The 26,006-nt window shown below is 38.7% G+C and overlaps 1 protein-coding gene across 6 annotated transcripts in view; it reads right to left on the bottom strand.

The window, feature by feature from the left end:
* FOCAD (focadhesin) overlaps positions 1-26,006 on the bottom strand; it is a 313,353-nt gene that overhangs the window by 68,227 nt on the left and 219,120 nt on the right. For all 6 annotated transcript variants that reach the window (XR_009532822.1, XM_060102011.1, XM_060102014.1 and 3 more), the window contains 5 exons: positions 17,994-18,086; positions 11,535-11,623; positions 8,318-8,362; positions 3,183-3,291; positions 137-253 (listed from right to left, as the gene is read on the bottom strand). Coding sequence is in view for 5 of the 6 variants with exons in the window: in XM_060102011.1 (XP_059957994.1) it covers positions 137-253; positions 3,183-3,291; positions 8,318-8,362; positions 11,535-11,623; positions 17,994-18,086 (453 nt within the window). In the remaining variant the exon portion in view is untranslated. The remainder of the gene's footprint in view (positions 1-136; positions 254-3,182; positions 3,292-8,317; positions 8,363-11,534; positions 11,624-17,993; positions 18,087-26,006) is intronic.

Here is a 26,006-nt window from a genome sequence, read left to right on the forward strand (position 1 = left end):
TCTAATATACAGCCAAGGCTGAGACTTATATCTAATGTATAGCTAAGACTTACACTATATCATGGATTTCACATGAACAGTTGATATAAGAATCAACTCTTGAGTTTTCTAATCATTTTTTATTTCTCGAACTTACATAATAAAACCAGGAGAAAAGTTGTCCTCTGGGTTGGTAATGGCTATTGACAATGACCAGAAGAGTATCAAACACCATGGAAACCCACACTTTCATTGAAAGGAAATTAGGTTGAACCTGCAGATGAAGGAAAACATGAAATGATAATGGGAAAAAAGAAAAAACCTAAACTTTATTTCTAGAATCAGGGTACAACCTCCTTCTGTATGAAAGAATGAAGTGCTGTTATTAAAAACTAAACTTCACCTGCCAGGACTGCATGAAGTAGATAGGTATTTGACAAATACACATCCTCACCTGTGCCCCAATGTGAATAAGACTTACCTTTCATACAAGACTTAGCAGAGCTGAGAGGATGAGGGCTGCAAAACAGAACAGATCTGGGAGCTCCTTAGAGCTCTCCTGTGTTCAGTGAGGGTAACATGGTGGTTAAAGGGAGAGACGTGCAGAGAAACCAACTCAAACTTTCTCATTTCTGACTTGTCATTTCAATAAAGCAGCTGACAAAATGTTTTTTACCATCTCTAGCATTTCTGCTTACTATCACTATACTTATCACTCAAGAATCATCACATTTGCCTAGCCAGGTAAGTAAGAAAACATTAATGATCTTCAGTTTGGAAAAGAAGAGGAAAGAGAATGCAAAAAACAAAACAACGACAACAACAAAACCCAGCTCAGTAAAAAGAGAACTTGGTTTAAAAAAAAAATCATTCATGAGGGACTTCCCTGGTGGTCCAGTGGTAAAGAATCTGCCTTCCAATGCAAGGGACACGGGTTCGATCCCTGGTCGGGGAACTAAGATCCCACATGCAGCGGGGCAACTAAGTCTGCGTGTGTGACAACTACTGAGCTCGCGCGCCTCAACGAGAGGGTCCACGTGCCGCAAACTACAGAGCCTACATGCTCTGGAGCCCACGCGACACAACTAAAGAGTGAAAAAACCCGCACGCCACAACGAAGAGCCCATGCACCACAACTAAGACCTGACACAGCCAAAAAAATAAAGAAAATTTTAAAAATATCATTCATGACCACGGATGTCAAAAAACATTCATTAACTCACATGGTAACACACAAGTGGTGCAAACTATAAAGGTCGATGCGGTGTTAAGAAACCTTGGAATTAATTCCTTGAATCAGACAAGACCTTCTTCTTAAGATCTTTAGTTGTTGGTCAAATGCAGATTTGAATGAAGTTTGAAAACTTCAACTTTAATCAAATAATGACATCTTGAGTTTATGTTGAGTAATAGCCAAAGGCAAGGTTATCAAGAATAAAAACAAAGCCCCATCTTTGGCTTGTGAGGCTTCTCAACGTTTTGTGTACCATGTGCCACAGCACAGGACAAAGGTTGTGGGAATAAAGAATAGAAGGGCCTGGAGCCCAAACTCTGAGATAGACCTCCAGTTATTACTGGGGCAAATGACCTGTACAACTGGTAGTCTGACATAAATAACACCAAAACGAAGGGATCCTAGGAAGGCATGTTTACTTTTTAGGTTGTAGGTCTACCTAGCATGTTGCCTCTGCTAAAGTATCCCATGGCTCTTTCAAAGATATGAAACATTTCCACTCTAAAAAATTTTCATCTTTCTCATTATTAAAATAAAATTCTGGGCTTAAAGGTAAATTTTCATATGGTAACTAACTACACTTTTATCCTTCATGCGATAACTCCTTGGCCTCCTTCCCTTCCCCACATGTAATACACATTTGTAGCTTTTGCCACACAGCATTATTCTCTTGTTTAATGGTAATAACACCCTTTGGGGAATTCCCTCCTCCATGATTTAAAGCTTGGTTAAATGCTCAATCAAGCTACTCATCCTACCCTGCTGAAGGTGTAGGCATGGGACCCACGGGATTACGAATCTTAAGTGAGTGACGCAAAGACAGTAAATGACTATAGCCGATCCATCCCAGTAGGGGTGGTCTGCTGAAATGGTTCATCAGTACCTGTGCGTGGACTCCCCAACTTGCCTCCTGTTCTTCTCCCAACTCAGTTTTTAAGCTTTGCCTTCAATTCCATGGGATTCCAGATTCCTTATTCTTCTAGTTCCTTTTTAATTTAAATTAGAGTTGGCTTCTTGCCCAAAAAGAACCCACCAAAAAACCCTACCATGAAAAAAGAATACAAATGGTCCATCGGGCACTCTGTGGGGACAGAGATAGGCTGAACAGCATTGAATAAAGCCCAATTTTTTGCAGCAAGAAGTGATGATGCTGATGATAATAGTTACTATTACTGACTATTTACCAGCCACTGTGCCTTACATATATTACTTCATTTAATCCTAACAATAATCCTATCTGGTAAGTATTGTTATCCCCATTTTACAGATGGGGAAATAGGCTCTGAAAGGTGAGATTACCAACAATAAGCCATAGAGCTAGTAAATGCAAGTATTAGGATTTAAATCTAGGACTCTCCTACTCCAAAGCCTGTGTTTTTTAACCACTTGACTATATTGTCTCCAGATAATGATAGCTACCAGAAAACGGGGCTTAAAAGAAGATTAAGTCCATGCCTTTTTATTTTCACAGATATGAATTATCTGAAAAAGTACATTGGAAATGAACATTGGCCAGCTTGCCACATGTTTAATTAAGAAATAAATGCCTTGCAAAAAATGAATAGGCACTTTGTCACTGACATCTACAATTAAAATGCAAAGTGCAATTTTTTTCAGTCAGTAAACACTGCTTATTTATCATTTTTTTGACATCATTGTTCACTTTCAGTAAGCCTAGTTAACCTCCTAAGATTGGTTACCATGATGTAATCACAAAAAGACAAGCCCTGCTGCATAAAATTGGTACCTTCAAATGGAAATGACCACTTAACTGTGATGGAGAAAGCAAAACAGAAAAGCAGCAAAGAAAAGTGTTTTAGAGGCCACTAAGGCTTACGGTATAAAGATGCATAGGGTAGCACAGCTAATGACTGTAACCTCCTAAATTCAGGGCCAGGTTTAGGAGAAGTCTCACTTTTCACACGTTACACAACCAACGGTCAACTGGTTCTAATCACCCTTAACTCACCTCCAGGACACCCTCAGAGTCTGAGGAGAGGCTGGCTTCATGTCTGGAAACGACGACAGCAAGGCTGCTTAAGGCTAGCAGTGCGTTGCCTTTGACCACTGGGCTGTCTCTGTTTAAAAAGAAAAAAATTCCAAGAGAGGATTTGGGGTCATTAACCGGGAGAAGAGAAGGTGCTATTATAGGGAGGGCAGATGAGGTCAAAAGCACTTCCATCCCTTCACAGAGCCTTGTAAACACAGGTCTGTTGGTTCCCTGATGCCAGCAGCTTCTTTCCTCCTTTCCTCCTCCTAGTGCTGATTTTTAACTCTTCTTGTAAGTGTATGGTCATTATGCTTTGGGTAACCTAAAAAATCTAATAAGCTCATACATCTAAGCTTCTTCTTCCTAAAATTTTTATTTCATCATTAGACCTTACATTTCCCAAGCCATCTTCTTCAGTGTCATCTTTGGCCAATATAAAAATGTATTGATTTGTTTTGGAAACACAGCAAAGGAAAGTTGTGTGAATAAACCCAGCAGAATGCAACTGGCCCCTGGCTTTTCTAAAGCACTGGTGTGTGGAATCAGCTTCTAGTGAACCACTTCAGACGGCATACTTTAACAGCAACTCGACATGCCGGCAGCTTTCCTCCACCATTATCATTTTCCCCTCTTTCTCTTAATATGCCAAAGCCAGCAACCTTAAAGTCAGTCTGTAACATAATTCAGAAACCCTAGATAAGATGCAAAAAAGGCTTGTTTTTAGACTATTTGCATAGAGAGTTGTCTTTTTATATCACTCAAGTGGTAGTTTTCTAATATTGGCAATAAAATCTTAAGTTTGACTTATGAATTTGGTATCAAGAAAACTGAATCTTTTAAATACACTTACCACTGGAAAATGTACATTTAGTATTATTCCATAATTCCAAAGTGAGCCTATAGAATAAAATCCCCAGTGGGACACTGATGAGATGCTCTTGGCTTGCTGACTTCGTCATAACAGAACTCAGGCAACACAGCACCCTTACCATCGGACAGTTCCGTTCTCAGGGAGTTCTACGATTGTGGGTTTCCATAAATGCAGAGAATGCTTCCCCAAACCTGGACTTGAGACCTGAACTTTAATCAGTGTGTACATCCAAGAACTACTCCCTTGCTTACCCTGGTGCAGGAATAGAACAGATGGGCGGGATGGGGAAGATTTCCAGCCCTGCTCCCCATGCAAGCCTAGTGTCTCCGGCCCTAGGCCACAGTCATGACTGAACATGTGAGTTAGTGAGTATCAAAAGGTTAGTATACACCCGTGTTCTTGCATTTTTGTTTCCATTTGGTAAGAATGGAACTCAGGACTTGCCATTATCAAGTTCTATCAATCCATCCATTCCTTCCTTCCTTCTCTCTCCTACTCTGGGGTGATTAAGCTCAGTGAAGGCTTGCTCTGCACTCTTAATCATTTTGTTCATCTCTTCTTAGATCATTCCTCCATGAGGCCTGTCATACGTTGATAAGACAACAACATTTACACTGAGGGATGGGGCAGGGGGAGAAAACAGAAAGGAAGACTTGAGGTTGAAGCAGTTTTGCAGTGAGGATTACTGGGAACTCCTATAGCTAACAATAAAATCCCAGGAAGCAAGGCAAGATGTGGGCATGCCCAGGTGCCCTAGCCAGAAAATCATTTAACAAAATCAAAATTAAATCCTTTATTTATTTATTTATTTATTTATTTTGGTGGCGCAGTGGTTGAGGGTCCGCCTGCCGATGCAGGGGACACGGGTTCGTGCCCCGGTCCGGGAAGATCCCACATGCCGTGGAGCGGCTGGGCCCGTGAGCCATGGCCGCTGAGCCTGTGCGTCCGGAGCCTGTGCTCCACAACAGGAGAGGCCACAACAGTGACAAGGTCCATGTACCGCAAAAAAAAAAAAAAATCCTTTATTTTAATATTCTCCCTTTCCTTTAACTGAGAATACCTTGAAGCCTGTTCTGCTACAAAGTGGTCACGAATCCCTGAAGTAAGATTTAAAAAAGTTTTAAATTCTCAGTGAATTTATCACCCTGGAGAAATTCTTAGATGGTCACCAGAAATTGGGTATCAAAATCTTTTAAAACAAGAATATTAGTCAAGATGACATAAAAAGTGTCTTTTTAACCCTGAAATTCTGAAAGAGAATTTAGCCTCAGTTTTAAAACAGTACCCCAAATCACTGTATTTCAAAAGTTTCTCTGGTCTTGACATTCCTGAGCACGTATTGTTCTTGTAAAATGGGGTAAAATGTATTTAAAGTCACTGGTGATTAGATCTTTGGATGCAGACTAAATGCATATTTGGACATTAATCTTTGAATAGGAAAAACTAGCCCACAGTCACAATGCATGCTTAGGCCAAGTTACACATTTCATAAAGGTACGGTGACTAGCTCTCTCTCTCTTTTTTTAACAACTTTATTGGAGTATAATTGCTTTACAATGGTGTGTTAGTTTCTGCTTTATAACAAAGTGAATCAGCTATACATATACATGTATCCCCATAGCTCCTCCCTCTTGCGTCTCCCTCCCACCGGTGACTAGCTCTTGAACATCTTTTCATTCCCCACTTGCCTTGCAGTGAGTTATGGAGAGAAGACACTCCATACATACACAGTGAGACAAATTCAAGGAGGAGCTGGCCGGGTGAAACTCTAGAATAGGTTCAGCAAAAACTCTTCACCTTGTTGATCACGTAACTATCCCCTACCAGTCAAGCAGCAGTGATTAATTTGCATAATAACATGTCAGCATCAGTGCAGTATTTATCTAGGCAACACCACTGACATTTTAATTAAATTGTCCTTTGAAACAAACAGATGCCATTAACCTAATTAAAAAGTTCAAGGAAGGATGAGCTACAATGATGCTTTCTTAGGGACAAAGTATTACATTACATATTAGTAAAGTGACCCAATCCTTTGGGGATTTTTATCTTCAGGTTCAAATCTATTTAATTATTAACAATGAAAATAAATTTACATCAATCATCAGGTTTTATCTGTGTTCTGATTCTCCCTTAGTCTTATCCCTGATGCTTTTTAAAATGCTCTCAAATGAGCAAATCAGTCTAATGCTGTGATTAGTGTTTTACTTCCTACATTTAATTTATGCCTCAGAACAAAATAAGCCCTACATTGGCCCAAAGTAGCCTGTGGCAGCCATGGTCCAAGGAATAGAAGGCTAAGCTGGCAGGAGATGGTGATGCGGTCCTCACATGACTGGAGGAAGTCAGTGGGAAAAAGTAAAGAGAAGGCAGCAGGGTGATTTTTTTCTTCCACTCTATCATTAATCTCTCAGCCTCTGGACCTTAACTATCTCCTGCTCACTTGCTGTCATGCCTAGTATTGTCAGGATTGCTTTAATAAGATAAGGTCTATAAAATACTTGGAAATTTTTGATGAAAAGGTAACACCATGAGAACATAAATTATTTTTACTCCATACCACTGAGAATGTGAACACACTCTTTTTAGGTATTAGTCATGAAATGATGCTTTGCAAATCTAAGATTAAAGTCTTGGTGAACTAAAATTTTAGAATGGAATCTGCCAAAACTACTGGAGAGGCAAAATTACAGTTTGTTTTATTAGAAACCTGCTAGTTTCTTCAGCATTTGAGCTTTTGTTGCAAATGTCAGAGCACTGTTTTTAACAGGAACTAAGTAGACTACATAATAGAACAAGCTATGAAAGGTAAAGGCTAAAGGCAGCCCCCCATCCCAGCACCTCCTCCCCTCCAATAAGCAGCTGAGTGCTCTCCCACTGTGTCTGCAATTCACCAAACTAGATAAACAGACACAAATGAGTCCCTATCAAAGCCTCTCTGTACTTTAGTTTTCATTTTGTCAACAGATACTTCCCATTGCCTCCCATGGAATTGAGTGTAGGGGAGGATTACCACTATATTCAGAAGACATGAGGCTGAGTAGTGATCAGGTATTGAGATCAGGTTTTAGAGTGAAGTACCTGCTTAAGAAATTGCGGGTGGAAAGCGAACTCTAGATGGTGTTTTTTGGGTTTTGTTTTTTAGGCAAAATCTATGTAGCTACAGAAGGTTCTAGGACATGAGAAAAATAAACTGTAGTTAAATATTTCTAGATAATATAGACTTTCAATACATATGAAATTCTCTGGGTCAAAGGTATATCCATATTATTTGGTGAATAAGAAGAAAGGAAGTCAAACAGCAGCAAGCTAAGGCTAATAGTGAAAAGGAGAAGTGTATAACTGACGTGTAACTTACTACCAGGAACAATTAGGCAGCTTGCTAACAAAGGGACCTGAAGAGACTGTTCAAGCAAGTTCACTAAGGTATAATTTTCTTAGTAAGAGTTGGCTTAAGATAAATAAAAAGCCTCAAGGTAGCAACACTCAAGTTATTTTTGTTAAAACAACCATAAGGATATGATGGAAATTGCTTTTTTACTGGGTCTTCACATTAGTTTTTAGTATTAAAAAATTCAATATTTAGCTACCCTGGGCCCAATAACACCAGGAGAAAAAAAGGAGGTACTACCTTAAATTATTTACCAGTTCACAGTTGAGATTTAATCATCTGTTTGTAAAATAGACATAATTCACATTAGCAAAGATTTTTTTCTCCCTTGTACTAAATCACAATCCTTTAAATCTAAGCCAAAGCACAGGGCATTCTGTTAGGTGTACAGCATGGGCACTACTTTGATGTAAAGTTATGTGCCTGTACTGGTTCCTCCGTATTTTCACAGAAAGACATGTAGTAAGAATTAACTGAATATGAGAAAGGATAACAGCTGATTTTTAAAAAAATAACTGAAAAGGGCTTCCCTGGTGGCACAGAGGTTGAGAGTCCACCTGCCGATGCAGGGGACGTGAGTTCGTGCCCTGGTCCGGGAAGATCCCACATGCCGTGGAGCGGCTGGGCCCGTGAGCCATGGCCGCTGAGCTTGTGCGTCCGGAGCCTGTGCTCCACAATGGGAGAGGCCACAACAGTGAGAGGCCTGCGTACCGCGAAAAAAAAAAAAAAAAACCTGAAAAGTCCTTTAAATCCTTAAAGTAATGAAATGCCAGAAAAGGAGAAACTGTTCATACCTGTGAGGAAGAAAACTATTTATAGAAAATTCCTGGTAAGAGAATAAATGGATCTTACTTTGCAGCTGCTTTGGTGACCTCATCAGTCAACATGTCTCGAACCCTGTGATACAAATGGAAAATAGGTATGAGAGTTTATAGTAGAGCAAGAAACCAATCTTTTTGCTTATTCATCAATTAATAAGAACCTCTGACAATGACTCCAGATCTTAAAACTTCCATGTAGAATTTTAGTGTAAGGTGAAAGAACTGTAATAAGGGCTTCATTTCCAAGACAGTTTCATCTTCCTAGTCCTTAGGTTACTTAGTAGAGGCATGGAGGGAGGTGAATGCAACTAATGTATAGGCAGTGTTTTCATGGTGTCATCTCTTAAACTGAGTGCTGGGTATACAAGTGTCCTTTATATTATTCTCTGTGATGGACTGAATGTTTGTGTCCTGCTGCCCCAAATTCACATGTTGAAATCTTAACTCTGAATGTATGGTATTTGGAGGTGGGGCCTTTGGGAGGTCATGAGGGTGGGGCCCTCATGAATGCGATTAGTGTCCTTAAAAGAAGAGAGAAGGGAGACCAGAGAGAGCTTCCTCTCTCTCTGCTCTCTGCCATGTGAAGCTACAAGGAGAAGGCAGCCATCTGCAAACTTAGGAAGCAGGCCCTCACCAGCACCAGGTCTGCTGTCACCTTGATCAAGGGTTGCCCAGCCTCCATAACTGTAGGAAATAAATTCTGTTGTTTAAGCCATCTGGTCTATGGTATTTTTGTTATAGCAGCCTGAACTGACTAAAACATTCTCTCTTTTCCACACAAGAGCTCACCAAAACAGCAATTTACTGCTTTCAAGTTGTAGATAATAGAATTTTCACTATGTATGTATACAAAATAAAATCTAAAATGTTCGCTATGGTATACGTGAAACTGATATAATGTTATATGTCAATCATACCTCAATAAAAAAACAAGTGTTGGTTATAAAATTGAACTAAAAGAAAATACTTACATTTATGGATTTAAAGAAAGGTATGTTCAATTAAAATATTCACAGTTTTTTTCATATAAGAGTCTTGAGATAAAGTGAAAAACAATCGACTGCCAAATTTATATTCCAAAGATGATATCATAAACATGTTCACTATACATTTTGAGTTTCATAAATTCAAAGTTTTTATAACTATCATAAAAGTTTTGCAAATATAACTGTATTTGCATTTGAAATATAATAAAATCTTAGCTGTTCAGCACTCTTTGAGAATGAGTCATTCTTAAGAACCAAGTTTTTCAGATAGTTGCAAACTGCTCCTTAAACTTGTACTTTATAAAACCATTTGACAGTAAATTTCTCTAAAACGTATTGTCCAATCTTGGTCTTCCTAAATGGAGAATAGTGCATTCAGTGTATTCTTTTACTGGTCAACGTGAAATATTGACAGATGATGACTTGCCTGTACTTCTAGGTAGGGCCACACCCTCCGTTAGTTCCCTCCTCTTACCTACTCTCCCTTCTCTCTGCTGCATCACCAATTTTTCCTTCTCCACTTGTATTACTCCCCTTAGCTTGTGAACACATGATAATATCTACCATCTTAAAAGAAGAAGCCCTCCAGCTACTGCCCCCATTCCACTGCTTCTCACACATCAGAACTCATTTAGAAGAGTAGCTTATACTTATGACTCCAGTTTATCTCTTTCCACTCTCTAGACCCTTCTATAATTTGGGTTTTGTTCCTACAAAACAGCTCCTTCATGGTCACCAGTGACTTTCAAGAGGCCAAATATAATGCTCAGCTCTCAGTCTCCATCTTTTGTAGTCTCAGAGCAGCATTTGACACAATCGGTTGCTCCTTTCTTGAAACACTTTCTTCCTTCAGCTTTTAAGGTGGCTTTTACGATTCCATTCGCTCTTGGTTTTCTTCCTACAACACTAATCTTCCATCTGCTTTACTGGCTCCCTCATCATGTCCCCCATTTCTAAATGTTGAAGTGCTCCAGGGCTCAGTCCTCTGACCTTTGTTCTATCTTTACTCATTCCCCAGGTGATCTCATCCAGCAATGTGATTTTAAATGCAGTCGATATGATGATGATTCCCAAATTTATATATCCAGCCCTGACCTTACCCCTGACCTCTAGACTCACAGTCAACAACCTACTTGATATCTCCAAACTGCAGATCTAATTAGGTATCTCAGGCTTAGCAAGTCTCAAACCTGATTTCTACCCTAGACAGACCTGCTTTTCTATAGTTTTCCCCCATCTTAGTAAATGGGAACTCCATACTTTTAGTTATTCACAGTCAAAATCTTGGAGTTATCCTTGACTTCCATCTCTTTCTCACATCCTCCATTCCATATGTCACCATGTATATTTGGAAGAGTACTGCTAACAGACCACTCCCCAAATTATCATTTTCAGAAGATGAAATTAAAACTATGTGTAAAAGAAAATAGCAAATAGGAAGTGAAATCCAAATTCTTAATCTCTAATCTTAAATCCAATGTCATAATGTTTTAAACTGCATTGCTATTTTTTAAATGAATCTAGGAAATGTAACTTAGAATAGAATTAGTTAACCATACATGTGTACATGCACGCACGTGCACACACACACACAGCTTCTACTTTTCTACATATGCCAATTGTTAGTAAATAAAAAACTGAAACCAAGTAACCTTTGAACAGATTTTTATATTAAAGAAACCTGTGGCTACAGGAAAAGCTATTTAGATTCTGGGCACTTTACTTAGATTTAGGCTGCTGCAACATTAATCTGACAAGGTATTCATCACAACCCATGTAACAATTTAAATTGCTTTTAATGTGCCAGCACTTACACATTTCAAGATAATATAGTGGGAATTCACTGGGGGACATCTGCCAAAGAAATTAAAGCCTTGACATGGTAAAATTGCTCCTGATAATGAAGATGTCTTGGGGAGGGAGGAGCAGGGGAGTGGAAGGGTATTCCTTGACTAAATGAGTGGGAAAACCTCAATTTTCATTCAAAAGCATATAAAATAATCAATTATAGGGAAAAAGGGAAAAACAAATCATTTCCACACTGCTTTAGAAAACAATAAAAATATTTAAAAACCATGAACAAAGTGCTCCTTCTTTGATCTGGGGAGGAAATAGAAAATACACTTATCACATCTTCAGCCCTTTGCCTTCAGGCTCATATAGAGGTTAAAATTCCAACATTAAAGCCTTTAAAGTGGTCACCTTCTCCTTCACAGTTCATTTCCCATAACAAATAATGAGCACAGAAAGCCATCCCCTTACCAGAGCCAGGCTGTGCTTTTTTTGTATTGCACCTCCTCAGGTCCTTCTTTTCCATGTTTTAACTGCAACTCCAGCTCTCCTATCCTCCCCTGCAAAAAGCACAGCATCAATCAGCATGCAAACTCTATGGCCAAAATTATCTTAAAATTTCTTTGGAAAACACTTAGGTAACAATCTTTTTCCAATTGGCCTTAGGTGTTCCTGATAAGATATCAGATTTTGATAGAGGATGTGTGAGGAGAGAGAATTATATCATGCTCAGGGATTTCCACATTCACCAAATAAGTATATCCTGGAGAAGTTGTATGTTTGGCAAATTTAGTGCAGAGCGCTTCATCTGGGGATATCTATTAAAAGCAGATTTGAAGTCCATAGGTCCTAATCAACAAATCCCCTATGTTGTAAAAATCTGCCTGTGTCAGCAGCTGACAATTTCAACTGACATAATACCAAGATTGGGGTCTGGGTACCAGTATTCTAACAGAATGGCAGAAATGAGTAGGAAGTATATACCATTTAAGATTTAGGTAATGTATAACAAAAGTTATTCTCAAACAGATGCACATTACATTTCTATTTCTTGACTAAACTTATAGATATAATTCTCAACCTGTACCATGCAATAAAAATATAGCTAATATCATCATCCCTTTAAGGGAAAAGCCTTCAAATATTTATTATCTCTTCTATTTTTTTATACTCAGGATTATTTTGACCAAATGCTTTCCCCTCTACCCCATCACCAATTACATTATTTAAATGTAACTGAAATTCTGGTTTATTGTTATACCCTGAACTGAACAAGAACTCAGATTGCATATTGCATTACTGAGTAATACCAAACCATTTTCAGAAGTGGTCGTGCGACTCATATTCTCACTAGCGGTAAATAAGAGTTATGGCCGCTTCACATCCTCACCAGCATTTGAAATTACCAGGCTTTTAAAATTTTACCATTTTGGGAGGTGTAAAATGGGGCCCATTATGGTTTTAGTTTTCATTTTACTGTTTACTGAGATTGAACATCTTTCCAGATGTTTAATGACTATTTGGGTTTCCTATTCTGTCCATTTTTCTATTGGTTGCCTTTTTCTTATTGATTTTAGAGTTCTAAGGTGTGCTCTACAGAAGAAAAATTAATCTCTATATATATTCTAGAGAGGGAAGCAATATAGCTTTAGGTTAAGGATGTGGGCTCTGGAATCAGGATGTCCTGACCTAATGTCATTTCCACTTACTTGCTGTGTAAGTTTGGGCAAGTTACTTCACCTCTCTAAGCTTCAATTTCCATTTGTAAAATATAGCAAACACCTAATTCATGGTATTAGAGCATCACATAAAATAATGTGGAAAAGTGTCTATTTAGTGCAGTGACTGGTACCAAATAACTGCTACCATTACCAGGTTTGCTGTCAAAAACAAACTCCCCTTATTATCTTCTTATAATCTATTCTCTCATGAATATATCTAAATCCTTCTTGAAATAATTCATATTTTTAATCTGTACACTTTCAAAGAGTAAAAGGTTCCCCAAAATGTAATATCCAGACTATAAAGTTACATGTCCTTGTATTTCTCTCATATACTCTCAGTTGCTAGCCTGTAAACTCATTGAAGAGTACAAGGATGGTTTTATCCATCTAAGGAGTCCCTGTATTTTGCACAACCTCCAGCACACAGTGCCCTGGGGCTCATCAGTTCAGGCACTCTGAGATCTGATGCGCATTCTGTTCACATCCTTCATAGTTTCTATTTACTTCAATCATGTTCATCCCCATCTCTGTGTTTTCAATGATAGACTCCTGACCCTTTCATTCTCCCTCTGTCTCTTGGAGCAAGGTATCAGAGGTGATCAAACTGGCAAGATACTGATATTAATATTTAATATTGATAGCAGCCTCCCAAGAGGGTAGGCAAAATAGAAAATCATGTTTATTGCCTTCTCTGTTTGTTATGCTTCTTAAATCATACCTCTTTCCTACTAAAACATTTACTTTCCATAATGCTTTCCAAAAAAAGACAAATAAGAAATTAAAAGGTTAAAAATCTGTTCAGAAATAAGCAAAACACAAAAAGGCCAGTATATGTGCAGTCTCTTGAGAAGGCCTACTTTTCTGATCTCTCCTGTAGCCATAAACCAGTACAACTATTCTATAGTGACTAAGTAAATTTCTCATTTTTTCTTTCTCAGAGTCTCGGTTCTTCTCAATCTCCTCTTCTGAAATGTCTCTAATTCCTTCTACCCAGCCCCTGTTAGGCTATTTATTCAGATCTACTTTGCATCCAATTCTTCACCTACTGATAACAGAGATCCAATGGCATTTAACTCAGTTACCTCTGCTTCTGGTTAACAGCTGTGGTTAAGGAGGGGGGTAGGGTGGGGACACTCACTGGGAGAGAAAAGGCTGAAATGATCACTTGAAATGAGATTTTTTTAAAAAATAAAGTTATTTATTTATTTATCTTTGGCTGTGTTGGGTCTTCATTGCTGCACATGGGCTTTCTCTAGTTGTGGCGAGCAGGGGCTACTCTTTGTTGCAGTGTGTGGTCTTCTCATTGCAGTGGCTTCTCTTGCTGCAGAGCAAGGGCTCTAGGCATGCAGGCTTCAGTAATTGCACTCACAGGCTCTAGAGAGCAGGCTCAGGAGTTGTGGCACACAGGCTTAGTTGCCCCGCGGCATGCGGGATCTTCCCGGGCCAGGGCTCAAACCATGTTCCCTGCATTGGCGGGCGGATTCTTAACCACTGTGCCACCAGGGAAGTCCTGAACTGAGTTTTTTGGATTGCCTGTAGATTCCAATTATTAATTTATCTATTTCTCTTCCTTTGTAAAAAAAAAAATCTTCGGCCTAGGTAACCACAAGCTTGCTGATTACAGTGAGCAAATTTTACCTAACTCTAAACCTGCACATTAAAGACAAACAAACAAACAACCTTTACAAATGGTCAATGGGTAATCTACTAGGGGTCACAATTCCTGACTGGTTTTGATTTCAGATTATTGTGCAGCCAGCTGACCAACTCAGGAAACAAGTATCTGCAGTCAACCTGTTTTAACCTCTCTGTCCTGTCTGAGGTCATATTCAGAGTCCCTAAGGGCCCTTTAACCAAAGGCTGGAGACCTTAACCTCCTCAGCATCCCACAAGGGCAGCAAGGTAAAGCCGACCTGTAGAGGGCACTTTACCAAAATGGACTTGGAACTGTCTATCAACTCGTATCTGCATTTTAAACTTAATGGGAAGAAATCCAAATACCTCCTCATGTCAACCACTTTGATATGCTTATAATTCAAAATCCGACGTTCTTGTGGAAAAATTAGATAAGGCTGGAAGCTGACGCCTAAGCAAAAGCCACTAGAAGTGTTCAAATTGCAAACATTCACATTATAGTCAACCTCTGGGAAATAATGTAGAATGCACCTTTTAGCATATCTCCTAGGCTTATTGAATAAAACGTGGCTCCTCTAAATGATGCTCTAGTCTAATGCTACGAAATATGTCTAACACCAGATGGAAGTAACTATACCTCCTGCACTGAACAAAGAGTTATCCTCCAGGACGGAAATTCTTGATATAGATGAGGAGTTTGGCAGTTGCTCTAATTCTTCTAAGATCCCATAAATTCTGTTTAAGTGTGTGGGCTCATTTAAAAAGACTTGTTGAACAGTTAAAATGCATCAGCATACTTTCAAATAATAGTGATAGCCTAAAAAGCACTGCTGTACTTTTCAAATAATACTGAAAATTTTATTAGAGTCCCTACTTTGAGTTTCACCTCTTAATCCCCAATTCTCAATGGAACTAGACTTATTAGAAACCCAAAGGAAAGAGATTTTAAGTGATAAATAAATAAAGATACACACTATCACCTACAACAGTAGAAAAGCAGAATAATTGACCTGTGTTACTAAAAATACTCAGCTGGCTTTTCATAAATTGATCTGTCCTCTAAAATATTAAACTAATTTGCATTATTTATAACAACTAATGATGGTGTTAGGGAAAATGCATGATGCAGTGGCCAAGGCTGAGGCTCTGGAATCAGACAAATCCAGGTTAAGTTCCAGTTTTCTCATTTATTGACTGTTAGATTTTGTGCAGTTTGCTTTGCTTTCCTAGCTAACCCTGCTTCCCCATCTATAATCCCATTCTACATGAGGTTACCAATATCCACTTCAAAGAGCTTCTGTAAAGATGAATTGAAATACTATACATTAAATGTTGGACAGACACTAGTTATTTAACAAATGGTAGCTCTTGTTATAAAAAAGAAACCACCGAGGGTTTTTTTGTTTTTTAATCAGTTGCTTGTCATCTGCATGTTATACCATAATCCTACTCAATTTCGCCTTCTTTATGCTAAGAGCTAAATAAAATTCTCAGTACATGCTGCAGGAGGAGTTGTTCTTGCTGGCTCCAGGTGCCTATACTGGAGTACATCCTCTATTAAAGCATCAAAGATTTGTACTGGCATTGCTAGTGGACACGTTAGTCTCCTGCACTGGACTGGGAGCTCACTGAGAGGAAGGAGTGCTTTATTCCTTTCTACCCCACACACCCGGCACAGGACCTGGCCAGTAAAGGACGTGCCATAAATGTTTGGTGAAGGAAAACACTGCAAAATTACAAAGGGAAAAATGAATGTGCGAAAAAGTGCATACTCTGATGAGCAATCTCACTCTTCTTGAATAAAAACTATAATTGGTTAAGGGTGTGTAGGGGTAATTCATTCATTCACTTATGCATCTACTCAAAACAAAGTGGCCAGATGCTGCTGAGGATAAAAAAGTGTGTAAGCCAAGCAAAAGGGAACAATGGTTGCAAGGGAATGTCTTTAAAATGCAGATTCCAGTTTAGTTTGGGGAACCATCTAAAACACTGTTGTTCAGAGTAGGGTTGATAGACTGAATTAAAATCACCTGGCAGCTTGGTAAACATGGAGATTCCTGATCTCCTATTCAGTTCCAGTGAACCAGAATCTCTGAAGATGCATTAGCACTTTATAAATTCTAGAATGAATATGTTGTAGCAAGGTTTTAATGTGAGAACATCAATGCTGAGATGCTTAGTCATTCCTCCAGCCCCGCCTCTATCCTTTAGGACAGCTGTTACCTTTAACCATAACACCTCATTTCCTAAGCCTTCATGAAAATCTTATTTTGGGCCATAAATTACTTAAGTAATTTAGATTTTTTCTATCATCCTTAACAGAGAATTTTAAGCCAGGAAAAAGGATTGAGTTCGTAGTTTTTTCCTTATGCTATTAAATGTTCATATATTCCCAAACTGATTAAAAATTATTTCTAATTTTAAAACTCACAAGCTATAACTTATAATATTACTGGAATAAAAGAAGTCAAATTGAGTGTAATTCATTTATTTAGTGAGCACTAACTATGTTTTAGACACCATGTCAGGTCCTAGAGATGGGACAGAGAGGAAAACACAGCTTCTGGCTTTAAGGAACAGAGCCAACTGGAGGGAGGCCCCAGACATATAACTAGGGTGATAAGTGCTTTGAAAAGGGAAGCACGGGTTCTAAGGAGGCACACAGAGAGGGAAGGCACACAGATAAAACCATGTAAAAAAACAAGTAGAAATTTGCCATTCCAACATGTGCCCCTTTCATGACTATGACAACTATAAATACAAAGTGAAACTTACTCCTGGAATTGAGAAAAAGGGAAAAGCTGCAAAACCAGCCTTGAAAAGGCAGAGAGGGAATGGCAGTGCCTGCAACAGAAGGAACAGTGTAGGTAAAAGCCAAGAGGTTAGGGAAGACATGCTGAGTTTGGGAAAACAAAGAAATTGAGCAAGGCCGAAAATTCAGGGGAAGGGTTAAGAGACGAAGCTGGAGACGTAAAAGCAAGTCCAGCTCGAGAGGGCGCAGGTACAGGATGAAATGATGAGCTCAGTTTGGGACATGCTCAAATTGAGGTGCTGTGGGACAGCCACGGTGGACATCTGGGACAATGAGAGGCGTTCACAGAGCAGCAGGACATCGGAGAGGAGCGCTCAAGAGGCAGCTCTGGATGGCACACACATATGGCGGGGGGCGGGCATCACATTTAAAATTTAAGTTCAGTTATATATGCATGCCTCACATTCTTTTATGAGCAAAAATAACCGTTGCCTTTTTTTTTTTTTTTTGCGGTACGCGGGCCTCTCACTGTTGTGGCCTCTCCCGTTGCGGAGCATAGGCTCCGGATGCGCAGGCTCAGCGGCCGTGGCTCACGGGCCCAGCCGCTCCGCGGCGTGTGGGATCTTCCCAGACCAGGGCACGAACCCACGTCCCCTGCATCGGCAGGCGGACTCTCAACCACTGCGCCACCAGGGAAGCCCCCACCGTTGCCTTTTTGATAGTGCTATTTTCCTAAGTGCTCTTACACTAAATACGTATTTGTAGTAAACCTTAAGAAAGAGACACGCCCTAGAGCAAGCCACCCCATGGTTTCATTACCTGTAAAATGGCATGATAAGCACGAGTCATATATGCGAGCCAGGCCTGTGGGAGAAAAATTGCACGGTGCCACTCGGAAAGCTGGATGTGAACCTGTGGGAAAAATGGACCATGACATAAGTTAGGCTGCACAGTATTAAAACAGAATAAAATGAAAACTGTATCATCAATTCTCTCTTTCCCTTCATTTCTATGGTCTGGATTCTAAAACAAACCAAATCAGTCTAGGATCAGAACCACAAATAAGATCTTTCGGATATTTTCAAAGGAGAGGAGTTTAGAGTCCTGTAAAGACAAAATACAGTAAGCCTGGAATTTTCTAAATTAAAGCAAATAAAATCTTACAATAATAACAAGATGTATGTGTAATACAAATATGTCCTCGAAAATCAGGGGGAAACTCTGTAAAGCCTCTTGCCAATGTCAGGAAACTAGGTATTGTCTAACAAATACCCCTAGTAATTTTAAATAAAAATAAATATTGCTCACATCTTGGACTTCCAATATGACAGTTTCTGAAGTAATAAACTTAAATTGCCAACAGAAATATCATGTTGTGTAGAAACCAGGATGTTAAGAGCATGCAAATGAGTCCGGCACACAGCAATTGAGCACACCACTAGATAAATGCCCTTTAATCAGTGTGGGTAAACAAGAGAAAAATTATATATGCCAACACTGAAATCCTGTTTCTGAAGACAGGCCCAGACAAAACATCTGGTTTTCATAGTCATTTCTGTTTCTACCTATTAGTATACTGCTATCTTGCGACAAATCTTCCCAGGTCTGCTTCTGCTAAAGAAAGATCACTCAAGAAAAAATAGTCACAGTGCATCACATTTCATGTTTCCTGTAACTCATCTCATCTAAACTCAAACAACGGAAACTTTAGTCTGTGTCTTACAGACAAAAAACAACAACAAACACATAAAAAGAACAAATTTCCACATAATTACCCCAGAATCATGATAACTACATGAAAACTACAGTGTTTAAAGAGATTTTACTGTATTATAGGAATTAATTTTCTCAAGTACTTTGTGATGGGGAAGAGAACAGCCTCTCTGAATACAGTTGGTTTCCATGGCTTCTGGTATTTTCTTTAATCCCAGTCTTAGTGTGGGCCTACTATACGCAAGGGACTCTGGAAGGATGTGAGGATTATAAATCGATCAGTATCTGCACAGAGTTCAGAAATGTGCAGGGAGAGTCAGAAATGTACACAAATAGATTATAAGGCAAAATTATGAAGCATCTATGGAAACAAAGAGATCAGTCTGTCTTCAGTCTAGCACTCCTCATCCCACTGCTTCTTTTTTAAAAAGTAGATACTCAAACTGTATGAAAAAGATACTCAGATCATGAAATGAACCTTAAAAAAAATTATAGTCAGATTTCTTGCTTTTCTGATTAAGTACTCACTCTATTGAGTAGGGTAGGGGAAGCCTTGTCAACATGTTAACAAAACTCCTTGAAGGAAGGGACCTACCAATTCCTGCTTCTTCTCTTGTTATCCAGGAAGCTGTGGAGGCATTAATTAGTCCTTGACCTTGCTCTCTGTTTCCAAAATGTGGGGACTTCCCTTTAGCTTTTTCCTACCCTTTTCAAAAAATACATTGATTATCTTTAAGTTCCATTTTGAGACCTGGATTTCACTGAAAGGATACAAACACCACAACCAAAACTTTTATCTCTTACTTCAGAACCTCAAAATATTTTAAATATTTTAAAATTTTGCTGCCACATAATCCATGGACATCATTGCACAACTGAGAATATCCACAGTCTCAGCAAATTGGCAAAAAGAGCACTGGATGTTCTTGGAAAGACAACGATCTCAACTGGCTTCTTAAACTTGAGTTAAAAAAAAGAAAGTAATATGAAAAAATGTAAAGGAACATGAGCAAATCAAATGCTGAGCTTCTAAGAACAAAGACTGTCATACCAGGAAACTTATTTACAGGGAGACTGTAAACTGACTAAAGCTAACCCTCTTGCTGTTGTTCAGACCACATCTGAAGGTGGGTGCAGGGAAGTAGTCATGCTTGAGCCTAGACACCTGCCTGAACTCCCCAGGTTTTATGAGATTACACCTAGTCTTAGCGTTCTGTGGAGTTAGCTGTGACTAAATCTCTTTAAAAAAGCACTTTCTCGCTCTTTCCCTTACAGAAGAGAGACTTAGAGAAACAGCTTAAACGTAGCCATGCCCTTACTCTCCAGTTGTGTTACAGGCAGAAAGACTTCCTTGACCATGTTTAACAAAAACACATTTTAGGATGTGTTCAGTCACCCCATAGAGGTTCATGTTGCTAGGCTGAAAAACATAATTTGCATTATTAAAGTATGAAAATCATGTATAATTTGCTATACTGGTGAGATGGCTTTGAAGGAAGCCCAAGCAACAAACTAATTCCAATCATGAAGTTTCAACCCTGTTATTCAACAGATGATAAAGCAGGGTTTCAACCACTGTGCACCAGGTTTTAATTAACACACGAAATAGTTTTTCTAAGGCTAACTATGTATACCCTTGCCGTGAATAACAGGTGTCTAATGGACTGCTGAGGTGAGCAGCTTCTATGACTTAGGATAGAGTAAGAGTTTCTATGTGTAAGAGGTAGTACTAAGTATAATGAAACATTACTGCACGTGCCTAAAAAAGAGACTATGTTAGGGAAATACGCAAGTAGGGTAAAGGGGGAAAAGAAGGATAATAAGGCAAGAGTGGGGACAGGAGCAGGTCACAGGACTAAATAGGGTGGTCAGGGTATCTCGTTGAGAAGATGAAGCCTGAGTGAAAACTTGAAGGAGATGAAGAACTGGTGGGAACGTAAAATGGTTCAGCTGCTGTGGAAAACAGTTTGGTGGTTCCTCAAAAAGTTAAACATAGAATTACCAAATGACCCAGCAATTCCACTCCTAGGTATATACCAAACAGAACCGAAACGACATATTTAAACAAATACTGTACGTGAAAGCTCAAGCAGCACTTTCACAGTAGTCGCAAGGGAGAAATAACCCAAATGTTCATGAATGAATAAATGGATAAACAAAATATGATAAATCCACAATGGAATATTATTTGGCCATAAAAAGGAATGAAGTACTAACGCATGCTACAATGTGGATGAACCTTGAAAACATTATGTGAAAGTCAAAGAAGCTGGACACGAAAGGTCACATGTTATATGATTCCATTTATATTAAATGTCCAGAATAGGTAAATCCATAGAGAGAGAAAGCAAGTTAGTGGTTTCCAGGGGTGGGGAGGAGGTAGGGAGAGGAAGAAGTGGGAGGGAATGTTTAATGCATACATGGTCTCATCTAAGGGTGATGAAAATGTTTCAAAACTAGACAGAGGTGAAGGTTGCACACTGTGAATGTACTAAATACCACTGGATTGTACACTTTAAGCTTTAAAACGGTTAGTTTGATGTTATGTGAATTTTACCTCAATTAAAAAAAAAAAACACAAGGTAAGGCAAAGGTCCCTAAAGTGAGCACGTGGCTGACCTGTTTTAGGAACAGAAGGGAGGCCAGGGTAACTAGCACAGATAGAGTAAGCAAAGAGGAGAGTGTAAAAAGAGAAGGCTGGAGAATTAACAGGAGAAAGCAGGGCCTTCTAGGTCACTTCTCAGGACTTGCCTTTACTCTTACTAACGGGGGAGCCATTATAAGGCTTTGAGAAAAATGACACAATCTAATCTACATTGTAAAAGGATCATGCTGACTGCTCTGTTGAGAACAGACTGTAGCGGGCAAAGGTCAAAGCAGAGAAATCTACTCAGAGGCTCCTGCAAAAATCCAGGTAAGAGATAATGGTGGCTCGAGTGGTAGCAGTAACACTGTAGAATAAGAGTTGTCGAGTATTGAGCTGTGTAATTTTTCCAGCCCACCCCAATTATTAAGTAAAATGCCAATATATAAAACAGAAAACAGAGAGGCAAAATTTGTGTAAATGAAGTAAGGATAAAGGCTGAGGGCTTGGCATTCAGCCCTCTTGATCATCTGAGTCTACTTTGTGTGGTCCCTAGTACTCTTTAAAACACAGTTTTAACTAGAGGGACATAAAAGACATCAGTGGTTGTCAGGAGATGGGGGAGCGGGGCAGGAGCTGACTACAAAGGAGCATGGGGGGATTTTCGGGTGATAGAACTGCTCTCATCGTGACTGTGGTACTGATTAGACAAATGTGTTCATGTCTCAAAATTCATAGAACTATATACTAAAAGGGGAGAAACCTACTGTATGCATATAACTCAATAAAATAAAATTTAAAATACATAGTTTGAAAATGGCTACTTTTAGAACATACACTTCTCAAACATTCACCTCCCACCATCTAATACCCTCTGTATACTTCTTTGTCATCATCATTCAAAATCCACTCTTCCTCTTATCTTTCCTTTTCCTATCAATATTACCCCATCAATATTACAATCACCAGGTTTGAAATTTCTGATTTATCCTGGACTTTTCCCTTGCCCCCAACTCAACTGTCATCTCTACCTCTAAAATGTTTACTATGTTTGTCCCTACTTTCTCACTGGGTGAGTCCTAATGCCTGCCTTGATTACTGAGGCCACCTAACTGATCTCTTAACAGCCTAAAATCTTTCCTCCTTCTAATACATCCTGAATGGTGTTGCTACTATTACATTAACTCAGAACTTCTTTACAAAAACCTTTGATGGTTCATTAAAGAATAAAGTCCAAATTCTTTTGTGCTATGTCCAAAATATTTTAGAATCAAATTAAGAAATAATTTGTTTGTAGGAACCTCCCTGGCGGGTTCGATCCCTGGTCAGAGAACTAAGATCCCACATGCCACTCATAGCGGCAAAAAAAAGAAAAAAAGAAAAAAAAGAAAAAATTTGTTGTTATGTGAGAACTCTGCTGCCCTGCTGGTTAAGATCCTCATCCAATTTCCCCACTTGATTTTCTGCTCCTCTCCTTCATTTAACCTGTATTCTGGTTGATCTGGATTATAAACCAATTCCCAAGACTGTCCTATACTCTACAAGACCTCTGCATTCACTGATTGCTTCTGCTGCTTTTAATGCCCAGTCTTTCTCTCACCTCTAACTTTCTGAAATAATTTCTCCCATCCCTATGCTTGGAAGTACACTATATGCCTCTCCTGTTATACTCAACAGATTCCATCTTAGACTATTTGTTCATGCACCTTAATCTCATACAATCCCAAGGGCAGAGATCATATCCTATTCATCCCGGAATCCCTCCCATGAAACCCACAACAGTATCTCACACTTACGTGTTCACTTAAGTACCTGCTGAGTTTAACCAATTAAACGTACAGTGTTTGCTTTAAGGCAAAATCTAGTCACGTGAAAGCCACACTGTCATAAACAAGTAATCACAGAAAGTTATGATGTGTAAAAACACAATGTTAGAAAACTTTTTTTAGTAGGCACGGCTAAACACAAACACAAGTTGTTGAGGATACAGTTATTTGAAATTTTATAGAACATGTCCAAAATGTTCTGGCTGGGAAATGTTTCATTCCAGATTAAAAACACAGTGACTGACAAGGCGAAATTTTAAAGCGGGTATTATAAACTTTGTATTTTGAAATTTCCTAACGAAACTTTTTAATTTGTATCATACAAGTTCTAATGACATATACGTGAAATACTCGCTCAACAGAAATATCCTGCTTAGAAACACAATTCATAAATGTAGCGGGAATGTCAGAAGACAGAATGAAAAAGGAGATGTTGTTTCCTCACTGATGCGTGTTTTTCTTGAAGGAACTACATGGCTACCTAATTACATAATTTACTGTTCAGAATATACTGCCCAGAAATTTGGTAATGTTTTCTGCCTCTTGAGTGATCTTAACAAATACAATTATTCATTTATAAGAAAATACCCATTTTAACAGCACTTCAATAAATAATTTAAATCAAGTAAGACAAGCTTTGGTGAGGCTGTTTGACTGTAAAACTAGAATGGGATAAGGTAGAGCAGCACATAAAAATCAACAGGTAAAGTGTTTGTTATTGATTTTAAAACCTGAATCTCACAAAGTAAGGCATATTCATGTTTCCCAGATGTATATATTATTATCAAAAGAATAAAAGTATTTAACTTCAGTTGCTACCCAACACACAAATAGTGAGCTACTACATTTGGTCTGTGACATACACACACTCCTCCCACACTCCCAGAAGAAAAACCATTTGTACTTAGTGTTAGAGACCCCCAAAGCCACTCAATGTCCCACTGTTTATAAATAAGAAATCATAGGCTTCAGTTGTCTGTCAATAGTAATCTTGTTTGCACAGTATAAATTTTCTGTTATTCCTGTCCCCTGACAAATAGTGATGGAAGACGAGAAGGGAGGGCTTATAGAGGACACATTTTTAAAGTAAAATGACACTCATCACTTTGTAGGTGCTTTCTGGACATTTAAAACTCTCTCTCTCCTTCCACCCTCCCTCCATCCCTCCCTCATTCTCTCTCCAGCTCAGTCTATCTCTCTCTTCCCCTCTCCCCCCACTCCCCCTTCCCATGAGGATAACATTAGCTTGAAAGCTGACAATTCAATCACATCTCAAGCAACCATTTACTCTGTTATTTAATAGGAAGGGGGAAAACCCTGTTACCATAACAACTCACATCAATGGTAATTATGGAGTTTCTAAAATACAGCAAACAATACTTTTCACAGTGTTTTCTAAGGGGAATGTGTAATAAGCACAGATACCACTTCTCACAATTATTATTCAAAATTTTCATCTAATTGTTTCATATTGCATGAATGCTAACATACTCCATGTTTTTCATAAGAAATATGTTTTTAAATAAAGAAGGAACTGAAAGAAAAGGGCAAATGATGGGTTATATCACATGTACTTTTGGGTATCTAGGGAAAAACTGTAAAGAAGGCAGAAGAAAAAAATTAATTTATAAGGTAAAACAAATCAAATGATGATCAATTTCAAAAGAAAGAAAGAAGAAAAAAGATTTCATTCAGAGTAGTGCTGCCAATAAGCCTGATAACGGCGTCTCTGAAATAAAAATGAAAAAGAGCTCATTACCTAATGCTGAGGCATAACTATGGTTGGGTAGCAGCAGGAGCAGGAAAATTTGCATGTGCCCAAAGATGGAGGAAATAATGAAGCAAGGCTGCCATTCTCATCCAGGGACAAATCAGTATCATCCAATTTAGGTGAGAGTATCATGTCAGAGTTAGAAATGCCAAAGGATGACAAGACAGTCAGCAACTTTCAGGGAAAGAAACTGTCATTCACCTTCAGCTTCCTCATCAACAGGAGCCAAGTTAGTCTCAGGATGAGAAGTAGTTATAAGTCAGGGCAGAAGAGGACAGTCACTTGAGTTTGGAGAAGCCCTAGTAGATCTGAAATGACCCCTGGTTGTCCCCTGTTCAAAGGAGCAAAGAGAGAGAGGGCACTTCAGTTTTAGAGAAATCTAAACAGGACAGTGATTATACAGAACTGCTCCTGGTAGGTCAGGTCAAACCCCAATCAGACTTAGATCTGTGAACCTTCTGAAAGTATAACGTGGGAGAGTTTCATTTTAAGAAAAGTCAGTGAAAAACAAAAACAGTTTATAGGAAAAAGGGGATATAATGCTTTCCAAAAGAATTCATCACAGATTAAATAGCTAGTTCTCCATGACACTGAAAATACTTGATTTAACTAACACAGTTATTGAGAAATATTGACAATTACAAAAAGCAAAATACATTTCAAAATATGAAGAGCAGAACACTGGGACATTCAAAACCAAGTTCTTTTATCCATTCATTCACTCACTCACCCATCTATAGTTGTATGCATTAGAGCCATAGAATATCCTATAGGTATATGTAACCTTTGGCAGAGAGGGGAGGCTAAGCCATATAAATGAATAACAACACCAACAGTATATAATAGCTTGTTCAAATGACAATAATGTCACTTCTTAGTAAGACCTGAACAATTATTAGATTCGCCATCAACTTAATAGCAACATTTCTGGAAAAAGG

The sequence above is a fragment of the Mesoplodon densirostris genome, chromosome 6 (assembly GCF_025265405.1).
Source record: "Mesoplodon densirostris isolate mMesDen1 chromosome 6, mMesDen1 primary haplotype, whole genome shotgun sequence".
Taxonomy (NCBI): Eukaryota; Metazoa; Chordata; class Mammalia; order Artiodactyla; family Ziphiidae; genus Mesoplodon; species Mesoplodon densirostris.